The 24269-nt window shown below is 35.8% G+C and overlaps 1 protein-coding gene across 1 annotated transcript in view; it reads left to right on the top strand.

Annotated features, from left to right (window-relative positions):
• Positions 1-24269, top strand: part of TOX (thymocyte selection associated high mobility group box) — a gene marked incomplete at both ends in the record, with an annotated part of 240069 nt that overhangs the window by 206736 nt on the left and 9064 nt on the right. The window contains 2 exons of the mRNA XM_081325155.1: positions 10811-10891; positions 16661-17047. Coding sequence (XP_081181281.1) covers positions 10811-10891; positions 16661-17047 — 468 coding nt within the window. The remainder of the gene's footprint in view (positions 1-10810; positions 10892-16660; positions 17048-24269) is intronic.

Here is a 24269-nt window from a genome sequence, read left to right as displayed (position 1 = left end):
CTAGAACAGTTTCCTGGTCAAAATCAGACTACGGTACTCTCCTCCCTGGTTTGAATTCAGGAAACGTTTGAAACCAGAGGTGTTTGTCCAACATTTAGAGCTAAAAATTGATGCCACTCATACGTGTATGTGAAATTTATAGAACTGAAGCTTTTATTTGTCAAGATTAATTGTTTTTGTCCCTTCTTTACCAGTTTTAGTTATTTCATTGTGCCTGTTTTTGTTTATAATGGCAGCATTGCTGTTATAAATGTTGTGTATGTCTTCTGCAATGTCAAGATCATTATTGGTTTAGAGAGGACGGGAGGGAGGGAGGAAGGAAGGAAGGAAGGAAGGAAGGAAGGAAGGAAGGAAGGAAGGAAGGAAGGGAGGGAGGAAGGTTTGAGATAATGTAGAAGATGAGCCTTGGTGGAGCACTGGAGCCTTGGTGGAGCAGTGGGCTAATGCCTCCTTAAGTAACACCAGCTGCCTGCAATTAGTGCAGGTTCGAGTCCCACCAGGCTCAAGGTTGACTCAGCCTTCCATCCTTCCGAGGTAGGTAAAATGAGGACCCAGATTGTTGGGGGCAATAAGCTGACTTTGTAATAATGCCGCGTGGGGGGGGGGGAAGCCCTAATAAGCAGGTATACATAGAATGAAGACTATTGCTAAGCACATTTGATTTGTGCTTAGATTGTAAGCCGCCCTGAGTCTTCGGAGAAAGGCGGGATATAAATGGGATTTTAAAAAAAAAGATCTAAGAAGGTCTTCATACTTATACCTTATTTCTTCTATGTTTCAGATAAGCAATCTGATATGAACAATCTAGTAATTTTTTGCAGATGGTTTCTTATCAATAAGACACTAGACATGTGATACAGGAGAAAAAAAATTAAATATTCAAATATTTATATATAACACATAAAAATGAAGTATGTTACAAATGTACTTTCAGTACGACTGATTGGATAAATATGTAAATTCTCAAATAATCTATTTCTCCAAATACTTTATCTTTAGAGGGGAAAGACCATTTCAGCTTCACTTAAAATAATATGATAGAAATAAATTAGGATTCTCTACATAGTCTTTTGAGATTTATCTTCCTTTCAGATAAATATAGCATTAAATCCTTCTCTTAACACAGTTTCCACATCATTATCCTTCAACTGATTAAAAAATATTAATGCTCCATGCAGGTAAGTACCAAGTATGAAAAAGAATCCAATATTTTCTATAACTGTCTTAAAGATATTAGTTATTTTCCTTACTGGGAACAGAATGGGATGGCAACAATCAGAGTAGGATAGGACTGAAATCTTAAACTCACACAGCAGAGGTGTTACATGGCTATGTGATGGCATGCTTATTATTGCACATGCTGCTGCATTCTGGATCTGCTGTAACTTTCTTAATGATCTTCAGGATTGAGCCTTAAAGCACTCCACAGTCATGGATCTCTGACTCAATTCCTTCTTCTCTGCCAATACCAGCTATCTATGATTAGAGAAACAGGAGAAAACTGATTGGAATACAGTGTTTCCCACTTCTAATTCTTTATTTTTTTATTTTATTTATTTTAATCCCATTTATATCCCGCCCTTCTCCGAAGACTCAGGGCGGCTTACAATTTAAGCACAAACCAATGTGCTTAGCAATAGCCTTCATTCTATGTATATGCCTGCTTATTAGGGCTTTTGCCCCCCCCCCCAGCAGCATTATTACAAAGTCAGCTTATTGCCCCCAACAATCTGGGTCCTCATTTTACCTACCTCGGAAGGATGGAAGGCTGAGTCAACCTTGAGCCTGGTGGGATGCGAACCTGCACTAATTGCAGGCAGCTGGTGTTACTTAAGGAGGCATTAGCCCACTGCTCCACCAAGGCTCCTTGTACCCCCTCTCTTGTACCCCCTCTCCCAGGCCACAAACCTGATCCAAACATCTTCACCATCAACTTCATCCCCATGAAATTCCAAATAACTACCCTGGCTTCTGTTACATTCAAAACAGTTATCCACTCAGCAATCTGTGGATAAAACTTTGCTGGGAATCACCAATCACCCATCGATATCCACTCTTTATCCATCACCCTCCATTCCTTGCTCCCACAAAGGCAGAGTCTGGTGTGGAATGTAATTCACATCAGGATCAGTCTGTTTTTTGTTGTTGAAAATGATGAGAAATAGAAAAGAGATAAAGCAAGATTTTGTTTGGCTTCAATTTAAATTTTTGACCCATTCTATATCACTATATGTACATAGGTATCTTAATCTGCATACTTGTTTAGAAGAGATCCAATCTTTTCTGATTTAGGTGATCTTTAGCTAAGTGTTATCCGTATATTGACACCATTAGACTCAACATTTCTGATGACTATTACTAGATGCATTACTACGGTATTTTTTCTCCTTCATACAATGTCATTTGGAAGCTGATTCTATCTCAAAACCAAATTTGAACCAAAATTTAAATACCCTACTCTGTCACATGAAGATGTATAGTATTTCTCATTCCTGGGTGTATCCAGTCAATCATTCAATTAAAATAACCCAATATAGGCATTGGTCAAGAGGGTATGTATACCCAAGAAGTTTCAAGTACCTGGTCCATATACTCAGGTTTTAAAAATTCACCTTCATATATAAACAGTGCATTGGACTTCTCACTAGGCATTGTAGTATTTCAACAAGCAAAACAAAAAAAAGATAAAAGTTATTTTAATTTTGAATTGCCTTGCAAATTTATCTCAGAAGATCTTTAAATATTGTAATACTGGAGTATTAAGTGTACATGGCAGTAAGTATTTGTAACAAAAGCTGATGACTATTTGAAGATGCAATTTAAGCTACAAAGTAATTTTTTCAGCTTTCACTGTCATAATGGACATGACTCTGTATTAACTTATGTTCAAAAACCTCCCTAGAGTATCTTATATCATATGCACTATGAACATCTTCTGGTCTGTTTCATTATCTGGAGTTCTTCAAAATCCAGGGAGAAGCTTAAGCGCCAAACTTTACTAGACACTATCTCAGCAAATTCCTTTGGGGAGCAAAGTTGGTGCTTTATTAACATAATCCCAACTGCATCTTATTGACCCATTGCCAATAAGAGATGGTGCTCTATCAACTCTGGAAAATCCACCAACTAAGTTTTTAGTTGGAATTAATGCTGTGTAGAAAAATTAAGTGAACAGAGATATAACCCCAAATTAGTAACAAGATCGAACTCAATCACCAACACATCTGTAACATTGAATAATACATGCCAAATCTATTTTCTTTACTATCAAGTCATAGTAGGTAATGTTAGTTGTAAACCACTAACATTTGGCACCACTGTCACTAAAGAAGAAGGAAGCCATGCCCCCTGACATCTGGTAGCGGGAAGAGGGACCACAGAGGTTGGTGATCATCTTGTATTTCGTCTGATCTGTAGATATCCAAATTCCTTTCTATCTCTGAATAATAATCTGACTTGAAATTCTTCCACACTTTCCCTCCTAACACATATTCTATATGTCTCACCCTCAGTATACAAATATAAGGAAACAAAAGAAAAGATAAACTTTGTATTGAAAACTGTGACATTGCAATTTCTTGTCATTACATATTGAGAAAGTCTCATCTGGGAATTGGCAGTCTTCAGGAATAGTCAGTTTCTCTGGGCTGCAGAGAAAGAGGAAACTGATGGAAAATTGAGGGAACTGTAAAATGCATTTCAAGTAGCACTTTTTCCTTGGTATAATTTTCAGTAAAATTACTTTTGTTGTGTTTTTAAAATGCTATGTTTCCATATGTAAGCAGTCATCTTTGTGTGTTTTAAACAGATCATTTGTGGCTTTTTACTCTTTGGACTACAACTGTGCTTAATAAACTTTAAGCCAAGCTATTGATAAAATATATCTGTTGCCAGGAGGGTTCCTTGCATACCAAATATAGTAAATGTAGTTTCCACTGTAGATTTGGAGATAATCCAGAAATTAAGAATGATCTGCAGTTTTGCACAAATTATGCTAAATTTATTTCAGATATTTTCATCAAACCTGTTCTGTCTTACATAGGAATCACCCACTGATGATGATATAATCTGGTAACTTATCTGTTAATATCATATTTTTTCCATTAATTTCTATTGATATAGTAATTCTTAATTGAATTCAAATGACTTGTTTCTACCACATTGACAGAATTTCTTTTATGTCATGGCTGTTATACAACTTGCTGTTCCCAAATTTTGATGGTTAGAACAGACGTCAAACTCACGATGTCACGTGACATCGCGCGACGTATTGGAGCTTTTTCTCCATTGCCGGCAATGGGGTGGACACGGTTTCCTGATGACACATTCAGCCCCCGGGCCAGCAGTTTGACACCCCTGGTCTAGAATGTAGAGATTAAATTTTTGATCATTGGAATTTCATTCAACAATAGAAAAAACTTTTTTTTTGTAATGTTGACTCAAATTACTCAGCCAATTTTATCTCCAATCCACAAACATACTCTCAAGTGTTGTGTTAATGAAAGAGTATGCTGCTTTAAAATAATTTGAAATGTTAATACCATGCTTGAGCTGACCTTCCATTAGTTTGATTTCTGCCGGTGTATAAAAAGCAACTTAGATTTCACGCAGTCAGTAACAAAAATTGTAAGTACTTAATTAGATTGTACTTATTTGGAAGACATCTTGTCCTCTTTTCTTAGACCAGGATAACTTGGATTCCAATTTGAAATTTTAACTGCCTGAATTGGGCCTTTCACAAAATAAGTCACTATGAGGGAAGGGTGCTTGTTTATAACCAGCATAACCAGTTCCAAAAAATCCAAATCTGATTTGATTTTTTATTTAATTTTTATCCCTCCTTTATTATTGTTTATAAAAAAAACTCAAGGCAGTGAACATACCTAATATTCCTTCATCCTGTTTTCCCCACAACAACAACCCGGTGAGGTGAGATGGACTGAGAGAAAGTGATAGGCCCAAAGTCACCCAGCCGACTTTCATGCCTGAGGTGGGACTGGAATTCACTAGAGTCAAGATCTTTGAAGAAATCTCTGTTGATTATCTTTAATCAAAACCTTCTGAGAAAGGTTTTTAATCCAAATGAATTTGGCTGCTAGATTTAGAATCCATCTCTCCCAATTTGCAGTTAATGGACTGAGTTAGTAAAAAGAAGTAACTATAACCATAATAGTAAAGTTGGAAGGTACCTTGGAGGTCATCTAGTCCAACCCCCTACTCAGGCAGGAAACCCTATACCATTTCGGACAAATGGCTGTCCGGTCTTTTCTTAACAATTTCCAGTGTTGGAGCATTCACAGCTTCTAGAGGCAGGTTGTTCCATTGGTTAATTGTTCTAACTGTCAGGAAGTTTCTCCTTAGTTCTAGGTTGCTTCTCTCCTTGACTAGTTTCCATCCGTTGCTTCTTGTCCTGCTTTCAGGTGCTTTGGAGAATAGCTTGACTCCCTCTTCTTTGTGGCAGCCCCTGAGATATTGGAACACTGCTATCATGTCACCCCTCGTCCTTCTCTTCATTAAACTAGACATACCCAATTCCAGCAACCATTCTTTATATGTTTTAGCCTCCAGACCTCTAATCATCTTTGTTGCTCTTCTCTGTACTCTTTCCAGAGTCTCAACATCTTTTTTACATTGTGGTGACCAAAACTGGATGCAGTATTCCAAGTGTGGCCTTACCAAGGCATTGTAAAGTGGTATGAATACTTCACGTCATCTTGATTCTAACCCTCTGTTAATGTAGTCTAGCACTGTGTTGGCTTTTCTGGCAGCTGCAGCACACTGCTTGCTCATATTTAAGTGATTGTCCACTAGGACTCCGAGATCCCTCTCACAGTTACTACAGTTGAGCAAGGTACCCCCTATACTATACCTGTACATTTGGTTTTTCTTGCCTACATGTAGAACCTTACTTTTTTCACCATTGAATTTCATTTTGTTAGATAGTGCCCAGTGTTCAAGTCTGTCCAGATCCTCCTGTATCTTAAGCCTGTCTTCTGGAGTGTTGGCTATTCCTGCCAGCTTGGTGTCGTCTGCAAATTTGAGTTCCCCATCTATCTCCTCATCCAAATTGTTGATGAAGATGTTGAAGAGCACTGGGCCCAGAACAGAGCCCTGGGGCACCCCACTACACACTTCCCTCCATGTAGATGCGGTTCCATTGAGGACCACATGCTGAGTACGGCCTGTCAGCCAGCTGTGAATCCATCTGGTGGTGATGCTGTCTAACCCACATTTTCGATCTTGTCAAGTAGTAGGTTGTAATCTACTTTACTTTATCAAATGCCTTACTGAAGTCCAAGTAAATTATATCCACAGCATTCCTCTGATCCACTAATTTTGTCACTTGGTTAAAGAATGCAATAAGATTTGTCTGGCATGATCTGTTTTTGACAAACCCATGTTGGCTTTTAGTAATGATTTTGTTTGTCTCTAGGTGCTCACTGATTCGTTGTTTGATTATCTTTTCCAGAATCTTCCCAGGTATTGAGGTCAGGCTGATAGGTCTGTAATTTCCTGGATCCATTTTTTTTTCCTTTTTTGAAGATGGGAACTACATCAGTTATTTTCCTTTCACCTTCTGTCTATAATGTGTACTGGTATAAATCTCAATTGTAATGCATCCATCTATTACATATTTTAGTATATGTGAATAAGATTCAGCTAGTTCTGTTCCTGTGATACATCTTGGAGCTCTTTCCTCCTGGTAGATAAAGGTAGTATATTAGAATCTGGATGATACCATTTATAATAATAATAATAAAGTTGGAAGGGACCTTGGAGGTCATCTAGTCCAACCCCCTACTCAGGCAGGAAACCCTATACCATTTCTGACAAATGGCTGTCCAGTCTCTTCTTAAAAACTTCCAGTGTTGGAGTATTCACAGCTTCTGGAGGCAGGTTGTTGCACTGGTTAATTGTTCTAACTGTCAGGAAGTTTCTCCTTAGTTCTTGGTTGCTTCTCTCCTTTATTAGTTTCCATCCATTGCTTCTTGTCCTGCCTTTGGGCACTTTGGAGAATAGCTTGAGTCCCTCTTCTTTGAGGCAGCCCCTGAGATATTGGAACACTGCTATCATGTTCCTCCTTGTCCTTCTCTTCATTAAACTAGACATACCCAATTCCAGCAGCTGTTCCTTATTTGTTTTAGTCTCCAGTCCCCTAATCATCTTTGTTGCTCTTCTCTGTACTCTTTCTAGAGTCTAAATATCTTTTTTACATCATGGTGACCAAAACCGGATGCAGTATTTAGTAATACAAGGTGGCTTAGAAGTGTCCATGATAATGATATGGGAAAACAGGAAAACAGCATAGATCAAATAAAGTACCCCAATTAACAGAGAAATGGAACAAATACTTGAATTTTTCACAATTAGATGTTAATTTAATACTTTATCCACAGCAATAATAGAAAATGGTCATAACTGACTTTTCAAAGTTAATCATAGTTTATTTTTTACCCTAAAAATAATAGGTGAGAATGTATCTCACCTGCAATTTTCTTTAGAAGTTTAAATACAGGCTGTGATTGAAGGTTGCACTATCTAGCTTCTGTAGAAAGAATGTGGATGGAATGCAGAGTTTCTCATAAGTATTTTATGTACCATCAAGCTGTAGCTGACATTCATTTCATGTTTCCAGCTGCCTTCAGTTTATAAACATGCTGAGGCTGGCGGCACTAAAAGATAACAACATGGATTCAACTACCAGCAAATCTGATTCTGGGAAGATGGCCTCACAGTCCAATCAATATTGCTTGTACCAGATCTTGGGTGGGGCAATATATACCAACAAAGTCACCCATAGCTCAGGTACCATTTTGGCCAGGTCTAAACTCACCTCTGATCAATATCTGCCATTGCAAGTAACAGATGCTGGCAAATAATCAGGTGAGTCCTAAGTGAAGTCAATGGCATTACCAGTATAAATTGATAAAAGAGAATTTAGCTCTCCAGAAATTACTTAGATGGTTACAGCTGTTTGAATTTAAGATAGTTAGATCTTTAATTAAATCACAACTGTGATTTTTAATTAAATCACAACTGTACATGTTTAAATCATACTACATGATAAGACTGAAGAATTACTGCATGTAATGTGTGAATATTAATGTTTAATACTATGTCCAATAAAGGTCTAACATATTTGTATTGCTATTCATATATTTTCTTAATAAAGGAGAATATTTGTAGCTTAGGATGCAGTATTTGACATGAGGGGTCCTTGGTGTTCTCTGAGCTGGGTTGTTTTCTTGCAGACATTTCATTACCCAAACTAGGTATCATCATCAGTGCACTAATGATGTTACCTAGTTTGGGTAATGAATCATCCGCAAGAAAACAATCCAGCTCAGAGAGCACCAAGGACCCCTCATATATTTTCCTTCTTTAACTCCAAAGCTCCTCCATGATGTTGCTGGGCAGATTGCTTTTTGCAGATAGCATCACAATAAAGGCACTATTTGTAGCAAGGTGCACATTTTTATAGAAAATTTGACTTCTGGGTCTTGAAACTCAGCTATCTCTATTACCCCAACTGTTTTTTTATCTTATAATGTTTTGTTATATTTAAGCTGTAAAATATTAATTACTCTCTACCATAGCCTTAATCTTTGAGTACTGATTGTTAAATAGTCTATGACTAATTAAGAAATGGCATCTATATGATAAACTGCCATAATAGCACCTACCTATAAAGTTCTATAGAACTACCATTAATTGGACATATGGAATGAGAAATGTCAGAAATAAATCTCTGATCTATTATTCTTATTATGTTTAGTGTTTGTTTGGAATATGAAACAGCAAAATTATGCAGATGTATTCAAAGAGAGTGCAATTTACATTCTTGCCTGTTCTTTCAGGTCAGGCAAATTTAATTTTAGCTGCCAGACAGGAAAAACTGTCAAGTAATGGGTGTTTCATTTCCTTGAAACAAACAATACATTTTAGCAATAACTACAACCAATCAACTCAGAAAGATTACTTGTTATAAATCCTTACTGAAACAAAATATGCGTAGGTTTGCAATCTGAAAAAATTGCAAAAGAACATACAAATGGCAGCACACAGTTAGAATCAACATATTCTTATTTCACTTTATATTTACTACCTTGGTATCATACAATGCTTGTTTTTTCATGATGATCTTACATTTTCCTGGTATGCAAAATCTTTAATCCTTTTAAGAAAACTTGGGGTTTTTCCAGCAAAGATAAGAGAAACTAGTATGCTGTCAAAACATCACTTTGATGGGATAAAAAAGCTCATTTTGTAACAATACAGTGCTGCTTCATAAATAATTTCATAGTTTGGAAATGCATTACTTGGAAGTATATTCCTGTACTTTATATTAAAATAATGGGCCTAATAAGTTTGAAATATATCACTGCAAACTTTAAAAAAGCCTTTTTCTGAGTATACATCATCATAATAATAACAATAATAAAATAAATTAACCCAGTATCAAAGAAGAAAAAACAGCAGTCATCTGCAACATACAGTGTAAAGACTGTAACAGCCACTATTTAGGACTAAAAGCTAAAAAAACAAAAAGACCAGAACATCACCAGCAATCAACACCCATGTCAGCAGGAATTAACACCAAGAGCAATACCAGACAAAACAATCAAGCATTAAACAATACCCTAATCAATTGCCAATTCAGGCATAATTACTGTTTTAATTATTTTAATTGGTTTTGTAATAGGTTTTAATGGTATATTTTGTTATACACTTCCCAAAGTCACTTGGTGTGAGATGGGCAGCCATATAAATTTGATAAACAAACAAAAAATAATAAATTATATCCATGGTTTATTTCTAGTATAAAAAAGCATAGATGACTTAGTGCTTGTATCTGTTTGGACATGATATTTTATGCAGTGCTACAGAATATCTCCCTGCTGAATTTTCCTATATTTTAGATCATGACATTTGCACATGATGTAGATGTTTGTTAATTGATGTTATCAGAATGATGTATTCATATTTCCTTTTTGCTTGTTGCTGATGACTGTTGCTACTATTACTGTTATGACAGGTTCATGATGTTGAATAGCCATTACAATAATGGCTTTCTTATTATTTCAATGTACTATCTGTCAGACATGCATCATTATTTTGGAGTCGGCAAGCATTTCAGGTGAAAATTGTATTGCTAAGCAGTATTTCAGTTGATTTTGAAAACTGTCCCTTAAAACAGGCAATATGGTATCAGCTGGGACTTCCTGGTGAGCAGAGAAAACGAAGGTTGCAATAGATGCTAAACCTTGTTTGTTCCCTATTTATCTGACAGTATCAAACTCAGTCCAGATTTAATATCATTGAATCAGGATTGTTGTGTATGATAAATTTTATCAAAATGAACATAATTTGATTGAGATCTTATCCAGTGAAGATTTTTATATTATGATCATCATAGATAAATTGCTAAAAAGGCTTCAATCATGGCAACTAAAAATTATTGGAATTGTAATTCAACGCATCTGGAAGATATGTGCCATATTGATGAGGGTAATGTGATAATGTATCTAGCAGTATGATAGTTTGGGTCAGATTAACTATTTTACACACACACACCCTTTTCTTTTAACAATTAGTTCTCAGGTTAATAATTCACATCACTTTTGGCAGCTAAATAATCTGTACTTTCACATTTTAACGCCTGTCATTATTCCTTGCCGAGAAAAAATTATAGAAAGCAGATAATTAAAAGCATAATGCTTGGTGTTTTAATAAATGTATTCTTGAGGATGAGATTTTATTTGAAAGCACAATAAATTTTGTTACTGACTTTTTCCCTTGTTTTTTAAAGGTATATAAAAAGAAAACAGAAGCTGCTAAGAAAGAATATCTGAAGCAGTTAGCTGCGTATAGAGCAAGCCTTGTATCAAAGGTAACATGGGTTTCAGTGGAATTTTGCAGGCTGAAACTATGAGGGGGACTAGAAATAAAAAAAAATAGTCACTACAAAGTTGGCTTCTCCTACTTGGTGTGGTATAGTGTTGGACTTCAGATATCAGAATTCCAGTCTAGTGACTGTTACAACTGCCAAGTAGCAGTTTACCGGTGACAGTTTTGACATATTTTCCTAACATATCTAGCATATTTTATTTTGTTTGGATTACTTTAAAAATGGCCATGTTCATTTAAAAATGATAATAGAAATATATGCTGGTATAATATTGGAAGATGTGCCAGAGCATTCTCAAACCTTTTTGCCATTCTGAAATGTGCCACTGGCAAATGAACAGTGCCACTGAAATTAATCTTGAATGCTTTATTTGAATCTTGAATACTTTATTGGCCAAAGGTGATTAGACACACAAGTAATTTGTCTTGGTGCAGAAGCTCTCAGTGTACATGCAAAGCAACAGAACCATCACTATCATCGTGGAACGAAAGTGGTTTGTAGTCCACTTGTTTGATATGTAGGAGTGATTAAATAAAGTATCAATTCACAAAGCATTCTACATAATACTATTCAGATTATAAAATTATTTAAAATATTGATTAAACTTTTCCATTGTTCTAAGTTGCAACCTTTATTAGTTTTGCATGTAGTTTAACAAATTGTACATCATTTTTTAAAATATGGTGAGCTGTAACATTGTTTCTGAAAAACAAGCACTTTTCATTACTAATCCATGGCTTTTGCTGTTGTTATTGTTGAGCTAGCTAGATTTATTACTTCATCTGTTGAAGAAATATTCATAAATACTTTGCTTCCAGTTCCAACAGAATACAACATAAAAATCTATCCCAAGAAATTTAAAAGATAGGAAGCACATATCCACTTCAGTGTAGAGCAGAATATAGAAAGATTTGTTTATTTATGTGTTTATTTAAATTTTTTGCTACCCATCACTCCATGAGACAACTTTTACAGTGAGTGATAATTCTCCAGACTTTCAAGCAGAATTTTCTTAAAATGCCAGGAATTCAATTTTGGACCTCCAACATGGAAACCAGGCATTGTACTATGGAGTTATGATCCATTTCAGTATGTCAGATATGTGGTAACAAATAATTTATAATCTTTCAGCCTCTGAAGAATAACATCGTTTTAAAAGAAATACTTACCTTCAAGTGATCACAGGTTTCTGAGAATCATGCATAAAGAGAATGCTTTGTATTCATGTTTGGTTCAAGGATTTCTACATTGCATTCAAGAGGGCTGAATAATAGTTTGAATTCACAAGGTTCGCTTGAGTTCTGATTGCACAGGAGGGTTAATTAATATTATTCATTATATCAGACCCAGCTAAGATATGACTGCTGAGGCTTCATGTTTATTCTTCTAAATATATTTAATTCTTATACCCTGTAACCTAGAATAGCACATACATTTTGTACAATTTATAAATATTAGATTACCTTCAAAAAATCACACAGAAAAATAAACCCCTCTTACTCAGAGGTTTAAAATATATTAGCTTTTGAATTAATATACCGTATATACTTGAGTATAAGCCGAATTTTTCAGCCCACTTTTTGGGCTGAAAAATTCCACTTCGGCTTATACTCCAGTCAACAAAAAAAACTTACCGAGGACTTGTGCGCGGCCGAGGCTTTGGTGCTTCCGGGATCGCGCGCACCTCTCCCAAGCCACCGCCGTCCGGAGACCTGCCGACGTTTGGGGAGGTTTGGGGAGGTGCGCGCGCACCTCCCCAAACCTCCCCAAACTTCAGCAGGTCTCCGGACGGCGGCAGCTTGGGAGAGGTGTGCGCGATCCTGGAAGCACCGAAGCCTCGGCCGCGCGCAAGTCCTCGGTAAGCTCCGGGCGGTCACTTGCTTCGCGTCTCCTGAGGGAAGGGGGGGCGACTGGAGCGGGCGTGTTTCCTCGCCTGCTGGGCGCCGCGATTTGCCCGGGGAACGTGCGGGCCCCGAATGGCAGCGTGGAGCGAGGAAGCGGACAGCCAGGGCTTCCCCGAGAGCCGCGGCCACACAGGGTATTCCTGTGTATTCAGGCTTGCAAAATGGCGGATCGAGCCTCTGCTGGCGGCAGAGGCTTGCAGAGCGCGGATCCAGCCGCCGCCGGCGGAGGCTTGCAGAACGGCGGATTGGCTTATACTCGAGTCAATAACTTTTTCCAGTTTTTGGGGGTGGAATTGGGGGTCTCGGCTTATACTCGAGTCGGCTTATACTCAAGTATATACGGTACTTAAACTTTTCTTCAGGTTGCTAAATCCTAAAAATATAGTTTTCAGATTTTTGTTTAATTTTGTAATAGTTTAGTGGCTTTCCTTGTGCCTTTTGTGTCTTCACTCTTTAGCATAAATTCTTAAGATTCTTACCCTTAGAGAAATTATAAACATTTTGAACTGTGTGGAAATTATACACACATCCACACAGAGACATCCCTCCTCCTTTTCAAATTATTGCAAGCAGTATTTACAGACTCCAAAGTTTCACCAGAATTATTAAACAAATGTTACAACATTTCAGTGCAAACTCTCTGTCTCTCTCTCTCTCCCCCCCTCCTCTCTCCCCCCCCTCCTCTCTCTCTCTCTCTCTCTCTCTCTCTCTCTCTCTATATATATATATATATATATATATATATATATATATATATATATATATATATATGTTAAATGCTTGTTAACTATTTATATATATATATATATCACAATATATATATATATATATATATAGGGACGCGGTGGCTCAGTGGGTTAGGACGCTGAGCTTGTCGATCGGAAGGTCGGCAGTTTGGCGGGTCGAATCCCGAGTGCCGCGTAACAGAGTGAGCGCCTGTTACTCGTCCCAGCTTCTGCCAACCTAGCAGTTCGAAAGCACGTAAAAATGCAAGTAGAAAAATAGGGACCACTACGGTGGGAAGGTAACAGCGTTCCGTGCGCCTTTGGCGTCTAGTCATGCCGGCCACATGACCACAGAGATGTCCTCGGACAAGCGCTGGCTCTTCGGCTTTGAAACGGAGATGAGCACCGGCCCCTAGAGTCGGAAACGACTAGCACGCATGTGCAGGGGAACCTTTACCTTTACCTTATATATCACAACATGCACACAAACTTAAGTCATAATGGTCATTTTCCATTCATTTGTCCCTTCTTTCCCTACCTTTGATGCCTCCAGTGTATATTTGTTTTTGTTGCAGGGAATTTCAATATCCACACTTTCTTAAATTAATGTTTTTGTTTGTTTGTTTGATTTTGGTATAACTTGGATCAGTTGTACTTTGACTCCAAATCTGGAGGCAGGGTTCTAAAACATTCAATGGGTTTTCAGTTCTCTATAGTATGCAATATTTGGATATATATGTTTGTTTGTGTGTGTGAGAGAGAGTGTGTGTGTGTGTGTGTAGATATAGATATAGATATATAGATATAGATCTATGTGCATGTCACCAAATGTGTATACATACCACACTGGAGGAATGAAAGATGTACTCTTACCTATGCACTGAGAATTGTATTCCCTTTATCATTTCCATTTAATTTTGTGCAGTTTACTGAGAAAATATATTTTTGTTGCTATCATTATTAAAAGCATGATGGAGGCAAATGAAGTTATCATTTTTCCTCTGTACATTATTACAGATAATGAAGCTATTTCTGTAATGTGCATATAGGCTGATTGGTGGTGATGGTGCATATATTAGAAAGAATACAAATGGCTCTTACAGGCTCCAGTGACCCCAGAAAGCTTAGAGTAACATTAAACTTACTTTGACTTGAAAACCGAACAAATGTGATATCAAGGTCATAGAATAAGGACATATATGAATCTTCCAACGTTTATTTTGACATAGTACCACTTGCTTTCAAAGGAAGATTTTATCATTTTTTCATGGCATATTTCAATAGTTATTCCTTCAACTTCTCCTTAAGATATGAATTATTATTCAAGTACATATCTTCTGGCAAGCCCTTGGGAGTTAATACTGTATTCTTTACTACTTTTATTTGAGCACATCAAGTTTATAATATAGGTATTAGAAAATAACAATGCAGGAAACTGAGAAAAATATTTATAGAAGCTCTTTTTAATGTTATGTGAAAGCTATTATTAAATTGATCATTCCAATCCGTGCCCCTTCCTCAAATATTAAAATATTATAACTGTACATCACACATATATTTCATGCATTGGAGGATGATATAGAATGCTTCAGTATCTATCTTACAACTTACAGATTCAAGCAAGCCTCTTATAAAATAATATAACTAATATTATATAAATAATACATAGAATACATATTAATAATATGTAAAATAATAACTTCTATGCTGGTAAATAAGGAGAAAAAGTGGGGAAAAGGAGGTTCTGAATCTTACGGTCCATTTCCTACCTGGAACAACTAGAGTGGTAGGAAACATAACATACAGAGGTCTGAGCAGGTTCAGTTTTCAAAATTTGGTATAGTACAATCAGATTTCTTCATATCCTATCAATTACACAGATGTTTATAATAAATTGCCTCTGAAATGTAGCAAATAGGACATGGGGAAAATAAAACTACAAAATGTTGCTATTTAGTGAATGTCACAAGCAATCTGTAAATAGATGATGATTATTATCTAGAGCAGCAGCCCCAGTCTTTTGGGCACCAGGAACTGGTTCCATGGAGAAAGGTTTTTTTGCAGAGCGGAAGGGGCATGGTTTTGTGTGGTGCCTGCATCCCATGGGTGGGGCTTCGCTTGTTTGTGTGGCCCGGTTGCTGGCATTCTATGGCCCGGTGCTGGTCCGTAGACCAGGGTTTGGGGACCCCTGATTTAGATGACTATATTTAGTTAATATTAACTGCGTTTTTTGAAATACCTTGGTCAGTCTTTGGTGGAAGTGTTCCCAAAGGCATTTAATCTGCTCATCTCTCACTTGTTCAACCCTTCTCACTTTAGTAAACAATATGAGAATTCCTTATTAAAATTAGTCAAGGAACAAGAGAAACAAAGAACAAAATCATGAGCAAATAGAGAGATATGCTGTGTTTGAATCAAGCAGCAACATTTAGCAAAAAGATCTGTAGGGACTGGAAAGAAAGTACATTTTGCATAATCAATAGACAGCAGAGAAATGGGAATTGAAGCAATTGTTTCTTTTATCATGATAATAAATTAAAAGCAAAATCAGTGCCAAATGTCTAGTTTGTAACTTGGGTCATCCTTGGTTTTATGTTCAAAAGTATCTATCTTTTGACAAAATGGCATTACTAGTGGAACCCTACCCATAGTAATATGTCATCTTCATATTCCCCAAATCTGAAAACGATGTCAGGTGAATACAATGAGGAAGGAAGAAAAAGGAAAATAAGTTGCATTGTGCAAACATAAGTTTACATATAACATTAGATATTGCCTGGGATTGGATATGTTTTCCTGTTCTAGATTAAATTTTAATGAATTGCATATTCATTTATTGTATTTCTTTTGTACAAAATGTGAGTTTATTTTTCAAAAATTATATAGTCTTAAACTTTAAAAAATAATACAGTGATCCATATAGCCTTTACAAAAAGTATTCTGTTCTGCATAGATAACAGTAAAACATCAGAGACTTAATCAGCCTTGTCTGAGTCAATTTTGTCAGTGGTTGTGGGAGGGCAAGTTAAAAACAAGTACAGACTATTTGGGTTTTGTCTCTCAGAATAACTGCACATCTCAGATTTCAAATAATTGGTGGTGTTTTTTTTCTTTTTAAACAGAGCTACAATGAGCCCGTGGATGTTAAGGTATCCCAGCAACCTCAGATGATGAGCCCAAAGCAGCCAGTATTCCATGCATCCACACAGCCTCATTCAGCAATGTACTTAGGTTCCCATTACCACCAACAAACAGGAATGAATTCTCATATAACAGCCATACATCCCAATATTCCAAGGAATATAGCACCTAAGCCTAACAACCAAATGCCAGTGACTGTTTCAATAGCCAACTTGGCTGTAACTCCTCCACCAACCCTTCAGATGAGTCCTCCAATTCATCCACATCTCAGTATACAACAACATCAGACACTTACAATGCAGCAATCAATTGGAAATCAGCTGCCAATGCAAGTGCAGTCTGCTATACATTCACCAACAATGCAACAAGTAAGTCCTTGCCAATTTTTAACCCAATATATGTCATGAGTAGCTTCTTTTTTTTTACTTAATCAGCCAGGGCTTATGTTTATTAAGGAAACTTGGCACACGAGCACTCCCTGTTGACCTTTGTTAAATGATATCTGCATCCTCAAATGAAGTATTAAATATAAGAAAAGAATTAATTCTGATCTATAACTTAGGTGTACGGACTATTCCATAGTGACCTTAATTGATGAGAGTATAGGTTTACTTGCAAGAAAACATTACAACATGACACAATTTGAGAAACATCAGTGGGAGGGAATTTATTGGGAATGTTCATATGGTGATGATTGTCAATTCACAAGTTATAATCCTTGGAGAACATTTTTTTCTTTAGGAAAGAACGACTAGATCCTCAGCTCCTTAACCATATAAAACATTCCAGTTTCAATATATTATGTGGAAACTGGCATAGCCATAACATAATTCTGTTGATTATATCTCAATTTAACCTACTTTGTGGTTACCCTGAATACATGGTATTTATGAACCTAAATTTCAGTTGGACATTCTGATTTAAACCTGCAACCTTCAGCACATTTCCCTCTGCTTTAGAACATATACCACAACTATATTCAATTTCCGTGCAATGTCTCCAAGCTAAGTGGGTAATAGCATAGAAGTAGGAATATTATAGAAAATCCTGAGCTTTCACTACTTTATTGTAATGAAGAACTGTGGATTGCACTATTAGTTCTGTTATAGTATGGCATTATTTAATTTGATAGAGTACAATAGGAGTGCCATCCATTTATATCATAGCCTGAAAATAAGTTTTTACATGTGTTGTATCCTGTTTTGTAAGTCTGATCCTTGTACTATGTGTTATTCATATGTTTTAAGTTAGCACATACCAAAATTACCTAACCTTTTTCATAAGGGCAAAGATTTAGATTTTTCCCCAGTGTGCTTTAACTTACATATGGTTAAAATGAATCCATTATGTTGCCTTTTCACCTAGAGAGTTTGCTCTACTGAAGTTTCTCATTGGTCGAATTTTCTTCTAAATTCATTAGCAAAAAAAAAATCACAACAGGCTAGCTAGTTAAGTTCCTTATAATATTCATAAGCAAAAACTATTATGCATTTTCTTTGTAGTTATCATAAATTTAAGTATATCGTATACATTTTATTTTCAAGTAAATATTTGATGAGTTCTAAGAAATAGACCGCATAAATATGGATGTCTCTATTTGCACTACTAAAGACTTAGATATTCCTATTTAACCATGAAACGTCAATACAGTTTTCATTAAAACAATAAAAATATTTTGTGGTTCAAAAACTACCTCATTTTGATTTGTAATATATTCCTTTTTTATATAATATATTTTATTAATTTTTTAACATGGTCACCTTAATATTCAGTAAACAGTATATTGTCTGGCTTTACATTTAAAAAACATTCGCTAAAAATTGGTTTCTATGATCTATAATCCACATAATAGCTTTACTTGATTTCTTCTTCTTCCCATAATGTTCTCTTTTACCAACCTTAAGTTAATACAATTCTTATTGTTTTGATAGATAACAATTGAATATAATTTTTTTTCTAATATTTCCGTAGATAATAACCACATCAATATAATATTTCTTTTCTATCTAATCATTCTGGTTGCCTCATCATAGATCCTGTTTACAGTTCTTGTTTACATTTGTTTTTCCCACAATATTCAAGACATTCTTACTGGTTAAGATTTTCTCAAAGTTAATTACATTTAAATATTTGATTCTATTTTTTCTCATGTAAACCATCCCATAACTTTTACCTTACCTAAGGAATAAATAAGACTTAAAAAAGAGAAAAAAAGAACAAGAGTAAAGAGGGATAAAAAGATAGTATAGTACTGAAAGTCCATGTTTCCCCTAAGCTAATACATATTAATTTATAAAATTTTTCCATTCTTTTTTTTACCATAATTAAGAATATATTTAATCTTTAAATATTCCATTTAATAAATCTAGTCATCTGGTCTTTTAACTCTTATTCAAAACATTTTTTCCAATCCATTGTAATTTTCTTAAAATGAATCACATTTAAATACCTAAAATATGTCCTTACATATAAGCCATTCTAACTCTTTTATATTACTCATGTCAAGAAATAAGTTAAGAAAAGAGAAGAAAGAGAGAAGTACTATGTTATTTGAGGGACTCCTCCCTCTTAAAGTAAAATTCATATCCAAAATCTTTCTATTACTTTAACCATATTCAAACAGGTGTTTCTTTTTTAAATATTCTCTCTGATAAGTTCCATCATTTATTTTCTTTATTTTCACTTTGGCCTTCTTCTTTTGCCCAATATCTTTAATCAATATGTTCTGCTGAATCAAAGAGTCTTTCCATATTCTTGTGTTACTGTAGATATAAAAAATAAGTCAAGTACAATATCTTTGTAAGAGGCATTTGCTCTTTCATGTTTGCTAAAAATCTTTTTCTTTCTTTTTCTCTCTGTATCTCTTATCATTTTTTGTCTCTCCAGTTCTAGTGGTGTGCCTGACATCTCTTCAATCCATTTTGACCAGTCTTTTTTCTTATCCTCAAATTTGTCTTGTGGTCTTAAAGTATAAGTTACCTTTTCCAAAACCAATATTTCTTGTAATTTTTTCCCACTTGGGTTAAATCATACTTCTTTGTTGTGTTAAGTTCCATTTTTGAGTCTCTATTCTCAAATTTGTGTTCAGTTATCTGTTTTATCTGCTCCTTCTCTATTGTTATTTCCTGGGACTTTTTTTGTTGTAAAGTTAAATTGGAGATGAATTGGTTTATGTTTTCAAAGTTATTTTGGATTTCTTTGTGGTTTGAAGTCATTGTTGTTTGAATTAGTTGCAGCATCTCATATGTCTCCTCTTGAAAGGTTTTTTTTTCTTGATAAGTTCTTTCTACAAGTCTCTGATTTTCCATAGTGGTCAAGAATCAAGGTTTTCTTTTCTCTGCAAATAGGTTTAGAGTCACAGTTTAGTAGATATTTATAATCCAAAAAGGTTCACAAAGGTTTCCTGAAATTTATAATCCTCTCTTTGTCTGCAACCCAAATTGTTCTTTTTTGTCACAGCTGTTCTCTATTGTTATAGCTTTGAAGGTCACAAGCACAGATTAGTTTTTCCCAAGTCCTGTATAAAAGCCATAGCTGTCATAGTCTTTATCCACCACTAGATGTCAGCACCAGTTTATTTCTCAAATTATCAACATCTAAAATTGCCTTTAAAATGAGAATCTTAACCATTCGACAATTCCAAACTTATCCAAATTTAGGTTTTATATTTATTTAATTTCATTTCTGTATGTTTTGGTCCTCTGTAAAAGGTTTAATTCTCTGCTTCTGTTAGTAAAAGGGTGGGGCAAAAATCCCCCTCCTTCACGTTTGGAGGTTTTTTGCTCCTTGGGAATTTTTTTTTCCAGGAAAGTTAATAAGTAGGATAGAGAAAAATGATGATCTTACCCAGATTCAAACGCGCTGTTTACATAGTGCTTTTTTACTTCGGTTGCTTGTAGCTCGGGCTACACTCTGAAGTTAGGCTAGCCTTTCTCCTGTTGGTTTCTGGAAGGCTTCTCCTGGACCGATCGGGTCGACTGCCATGTCTCCGTAGTCTATGGGACTTCCTTCTTTCTTTGCCGCCTCTTTGGGGCAGCTTCTGGCCCATTTAGGGTCCCCTAACAGGAAAAAATCAGCCAAAGGGCACGGAGCCCTGAAATCCCTTGGCTGTTGCACTACTGCACAAGACCGGAAGTCTGATTTGTAATATATTTCTTGCATTGCAATATCCACAGGCTAACTTACTGCAAATAGATTAACAGAGTTGGATTAACCTTGGAGGTCTACTAGTCCACTCCCCATACTTTGTTTTTTAAGCAATATACAAATATTTTGGGATTACCTTCCTTCCTAAAATATTGATGTTCTGTCTAGGAGCCAGCTTATTTTCTTACCTGTCTCCCTAAGTCAAACTGCCTATTTTCAACACTGGATCTGTACAATTGATATATTCTTATATGTCATGTGTATACTTGTAATCATAAAAAGCTAATTTAAAAAGTCTGTCTCTTCCAGACAACTTGAAGTAGGGGTCCATAATTCCTAGTAAGGTTTAGCAATGCAAATTAGAAAATGTTGTGGCTTCATGTATGGAGACATGTCAAGAGAATGATCATTTCCCAGTGATTGGAATATAGTCAATTGCATATGTAACCTGTTCTAATTTCCTAATAAGAATAGGAAATCAAGGTACTGAGCTCAGGCAGAAACTGGGTGACTGAGTGCAGTAATAGAGTTGAGCCAGAGGAAAGTGAAAGAAGCAGTATAACCAGTGGTGAGATTAAAATATGTAAACAACCGGTTCTCTGTGTGCATGCCGTTTCCAGAAGTCCATTCTGGGCCTGGGCAACAAAAAATTAGCTACCAGTTCTGCCGAAGTGGTGCGAATCGGCTGAATCCCACCACTGAGTATAACCAAGATAAGTGCTTGCTTAATTCTGCACTATATACTGAACCATTATATGAAAATATGAAATCATATAGAGCTATATATTCCAGGCACCTAAGGGAAAGAGGCATGTAAACACTATTCAGAAACTCCTTGCCAATTTTCTGGTAGAACCAATAACAGTGGGGACAGGACATAAGTAATATTTGTGGAAAGATCATTGTCTAAGCATAATGCTAGCTTCTTCATCTTTCACATTGGAAAGACAGGGGAGAAAGTCTTTATTTTCAGATTTTTGTCAACTTGACAAAGACAACATGTGTTGTGCAATAGGGAAGAAGAACGGTTTTGCATACTGAGTAATGCCTGATAATATATAAATGTTTCAAAAATGGGATTTTTGTTTTAATCATAGTGATATCAAGATTCTTTGCTAATGTAATGAGATATTGAGATAAACATTGAGAAGCACTGTTCTAACATTAGTGGAGAACATCATGTTGTCTATAATCTATAATCTCTGAGTGATAGACAGACACATACACACAGACAAACACACAAACATGAATTTTATTATGGCTCAGCTATGGCAAGGACTGCTTGCTTGTATTATCTAATTCCTAGGAAAAGTGGGCATTGATTTTAAATATATTCATTTCTACTCTTTTACAACATTTTTTCTTTAGCACTATGATTATGCACTAGCTTTTAAAGAAAATATTGGCTTGTTTTGTTTTAAAATTCAGTAAATATTTGGTTGTATTTCATTATTTTTAGCCACTTCCACTATTCACTCCCCCTCACATTGTTTTTCTGAATGTGGTTTAGGAGAAGGAGAAAAATCATTAATATCTGTCAACTGTCCTTATAACCTTAAGGGGGAATCTTTGTGTGATATCACACAGACAGATTTTCAATTTCCTTGTGTAATAAATAGATGCTTTAGAATTTGGATGTAATTTAAGAGTTTAAAAAAACATCACATTGAGATTGATAAATAAATCAGTTGAGAAGACAAAACATAGATGCCTGTTGAAAATACCTCTCCAGACAGGCAGGAAATGAAATTAGTTCCCAGTAAAGTGGGAAGATGAGGGTCACAGTTTAGGTTTCGCTGGAGGCTTTTTTGTACTTGCTACAGGCCCACACAAAACCCCCAAGTAGGGATACAGAAATCTAATTAAAGAGCAAATGTCCCATCTGACGACAAATTAATCTTTATCAAGTGCCCTATTTTTATTTCAACTGGGAGCTAGAAAATGAACCTTAAAATGCAAGGCATGCCACAAAATGGTTGTTGATCTTATCTTGAATGGCACATTGCATAACATTTACCACTGTCTTTGACCCCTCGTGGGCTGCTTTTGAGAATAAGTAAAATAACCATTTGAAACCCTACTTTCTCAGTTTGTATTTCTGATATTTTTCCATTAGCTTTGTGATGTAATTTTAATAAGCATTATTATAAGAACAAAAATTGTCAAATTAAATCTTAACAAACTGAAATATTAGGATGTTCTTTCAATTAGCCCACTGTTTTGCAATTAACAGGAAATCTGCTTAGGTAAAAATTCAAATTACAGCTTATTTATTCTTTCCCAAGCAGAAGCAGAAAAGTAGATTATTAATTCAATAGCATACTTTCTTATTGTTCAAAATATAACAAAATATAAAAGTAAGACAATAACAGAAAGTAAAGAACAAAAATAAAAGTAAAGAAATTGTCTAATCCAAGATGGTTGCTTGGTTGGTAGACAGATAGACACACAGACAGACAAACAGACAGACAAGACAAAACAAGACAGATCTCAAACCAGACATTTCAAAATTAGTCATGCAGCTGTTTTCTGCAGGAGCTAGAGTGAAAGAAATGAACAGATCCCACCTTCATTGCTTGCTTCAGAAGATGCTTTGATTCATGAATTATTATGAATCAATTCAGTGGGTCAGTTGATTAATATAGATGTTGGCAACTCAAAAGGTTGAGATCACAATTTTTAAGGATCCAAAATCTTTTTAAAAATATAATCAGTGTTGGAAAGCAAACTATCTATTTTAGGATTACTTAGGGGGAGTAAGCAATATTGTTTAGCCTTTGGAAATAAAAAGATCCACTATGTACAGTTGCAAGAAAAAGTATGTGAACCCTTTGGGATTACGTGGAGTTTTGCATGAATTGGCCATAAAATGCACTCTAAACGTCATGTAAGTCACAACAATAGAAAAACACAGTCTGCTTAAAATAATACTACACAAACATTAGCTGTTGTCATGTTTTAATTGAAGATAAGATGGAAACATTCACAGTGCAGGGTGGAAAAAGTATGTGAACCTTTGGACTTAATAACTGGTTGACCCTCCTTTGGCAGCAATAACCTCAACCAAACGTTTCCTGTAGTTGCAGATCAGACCAGCACAACGATCTGGAGTAATTTTGGACCACTCCTCTGCACAAAACTGTTTCAGTGTAGCAATATTCTTGGGATGTCTGGTGTGAATTGCTCTCTTAAGGTCATGCCACAGCATTTCAATCGGGTTGAGGTCAGGACTCTGACTGGGCCACTCCAGAAGGCGTATTCTGTTCTGTTGAAGCCATTGTTTTGTTGAATTACTTGTATGCTTTGGGTCATTGTCCTGTTGCATCATCCATCCTCTGCGGAGCTTCAGTTGGTGGACAGATGGCCGTACGTTTTCCTGCAAAATGTCCTGATAAACTCTGGAATTCATTTTCCCATCAATGACAACAATCCGTCCAGGCCCTG

Source organism: Vipera berus, assembly GCF_964194415.1.
Source record: "Vipera berus genome assembly, chromosome: 3".
Lineage (NCBI taxonomy): Eukaryota > Metazoa > Chordata > Lepidosauria > Squamata > Viperidae > Vipera > Vipera berus.
This window is presented reverse-complemented; position numbering and strand designations above follow the sequence as displayed.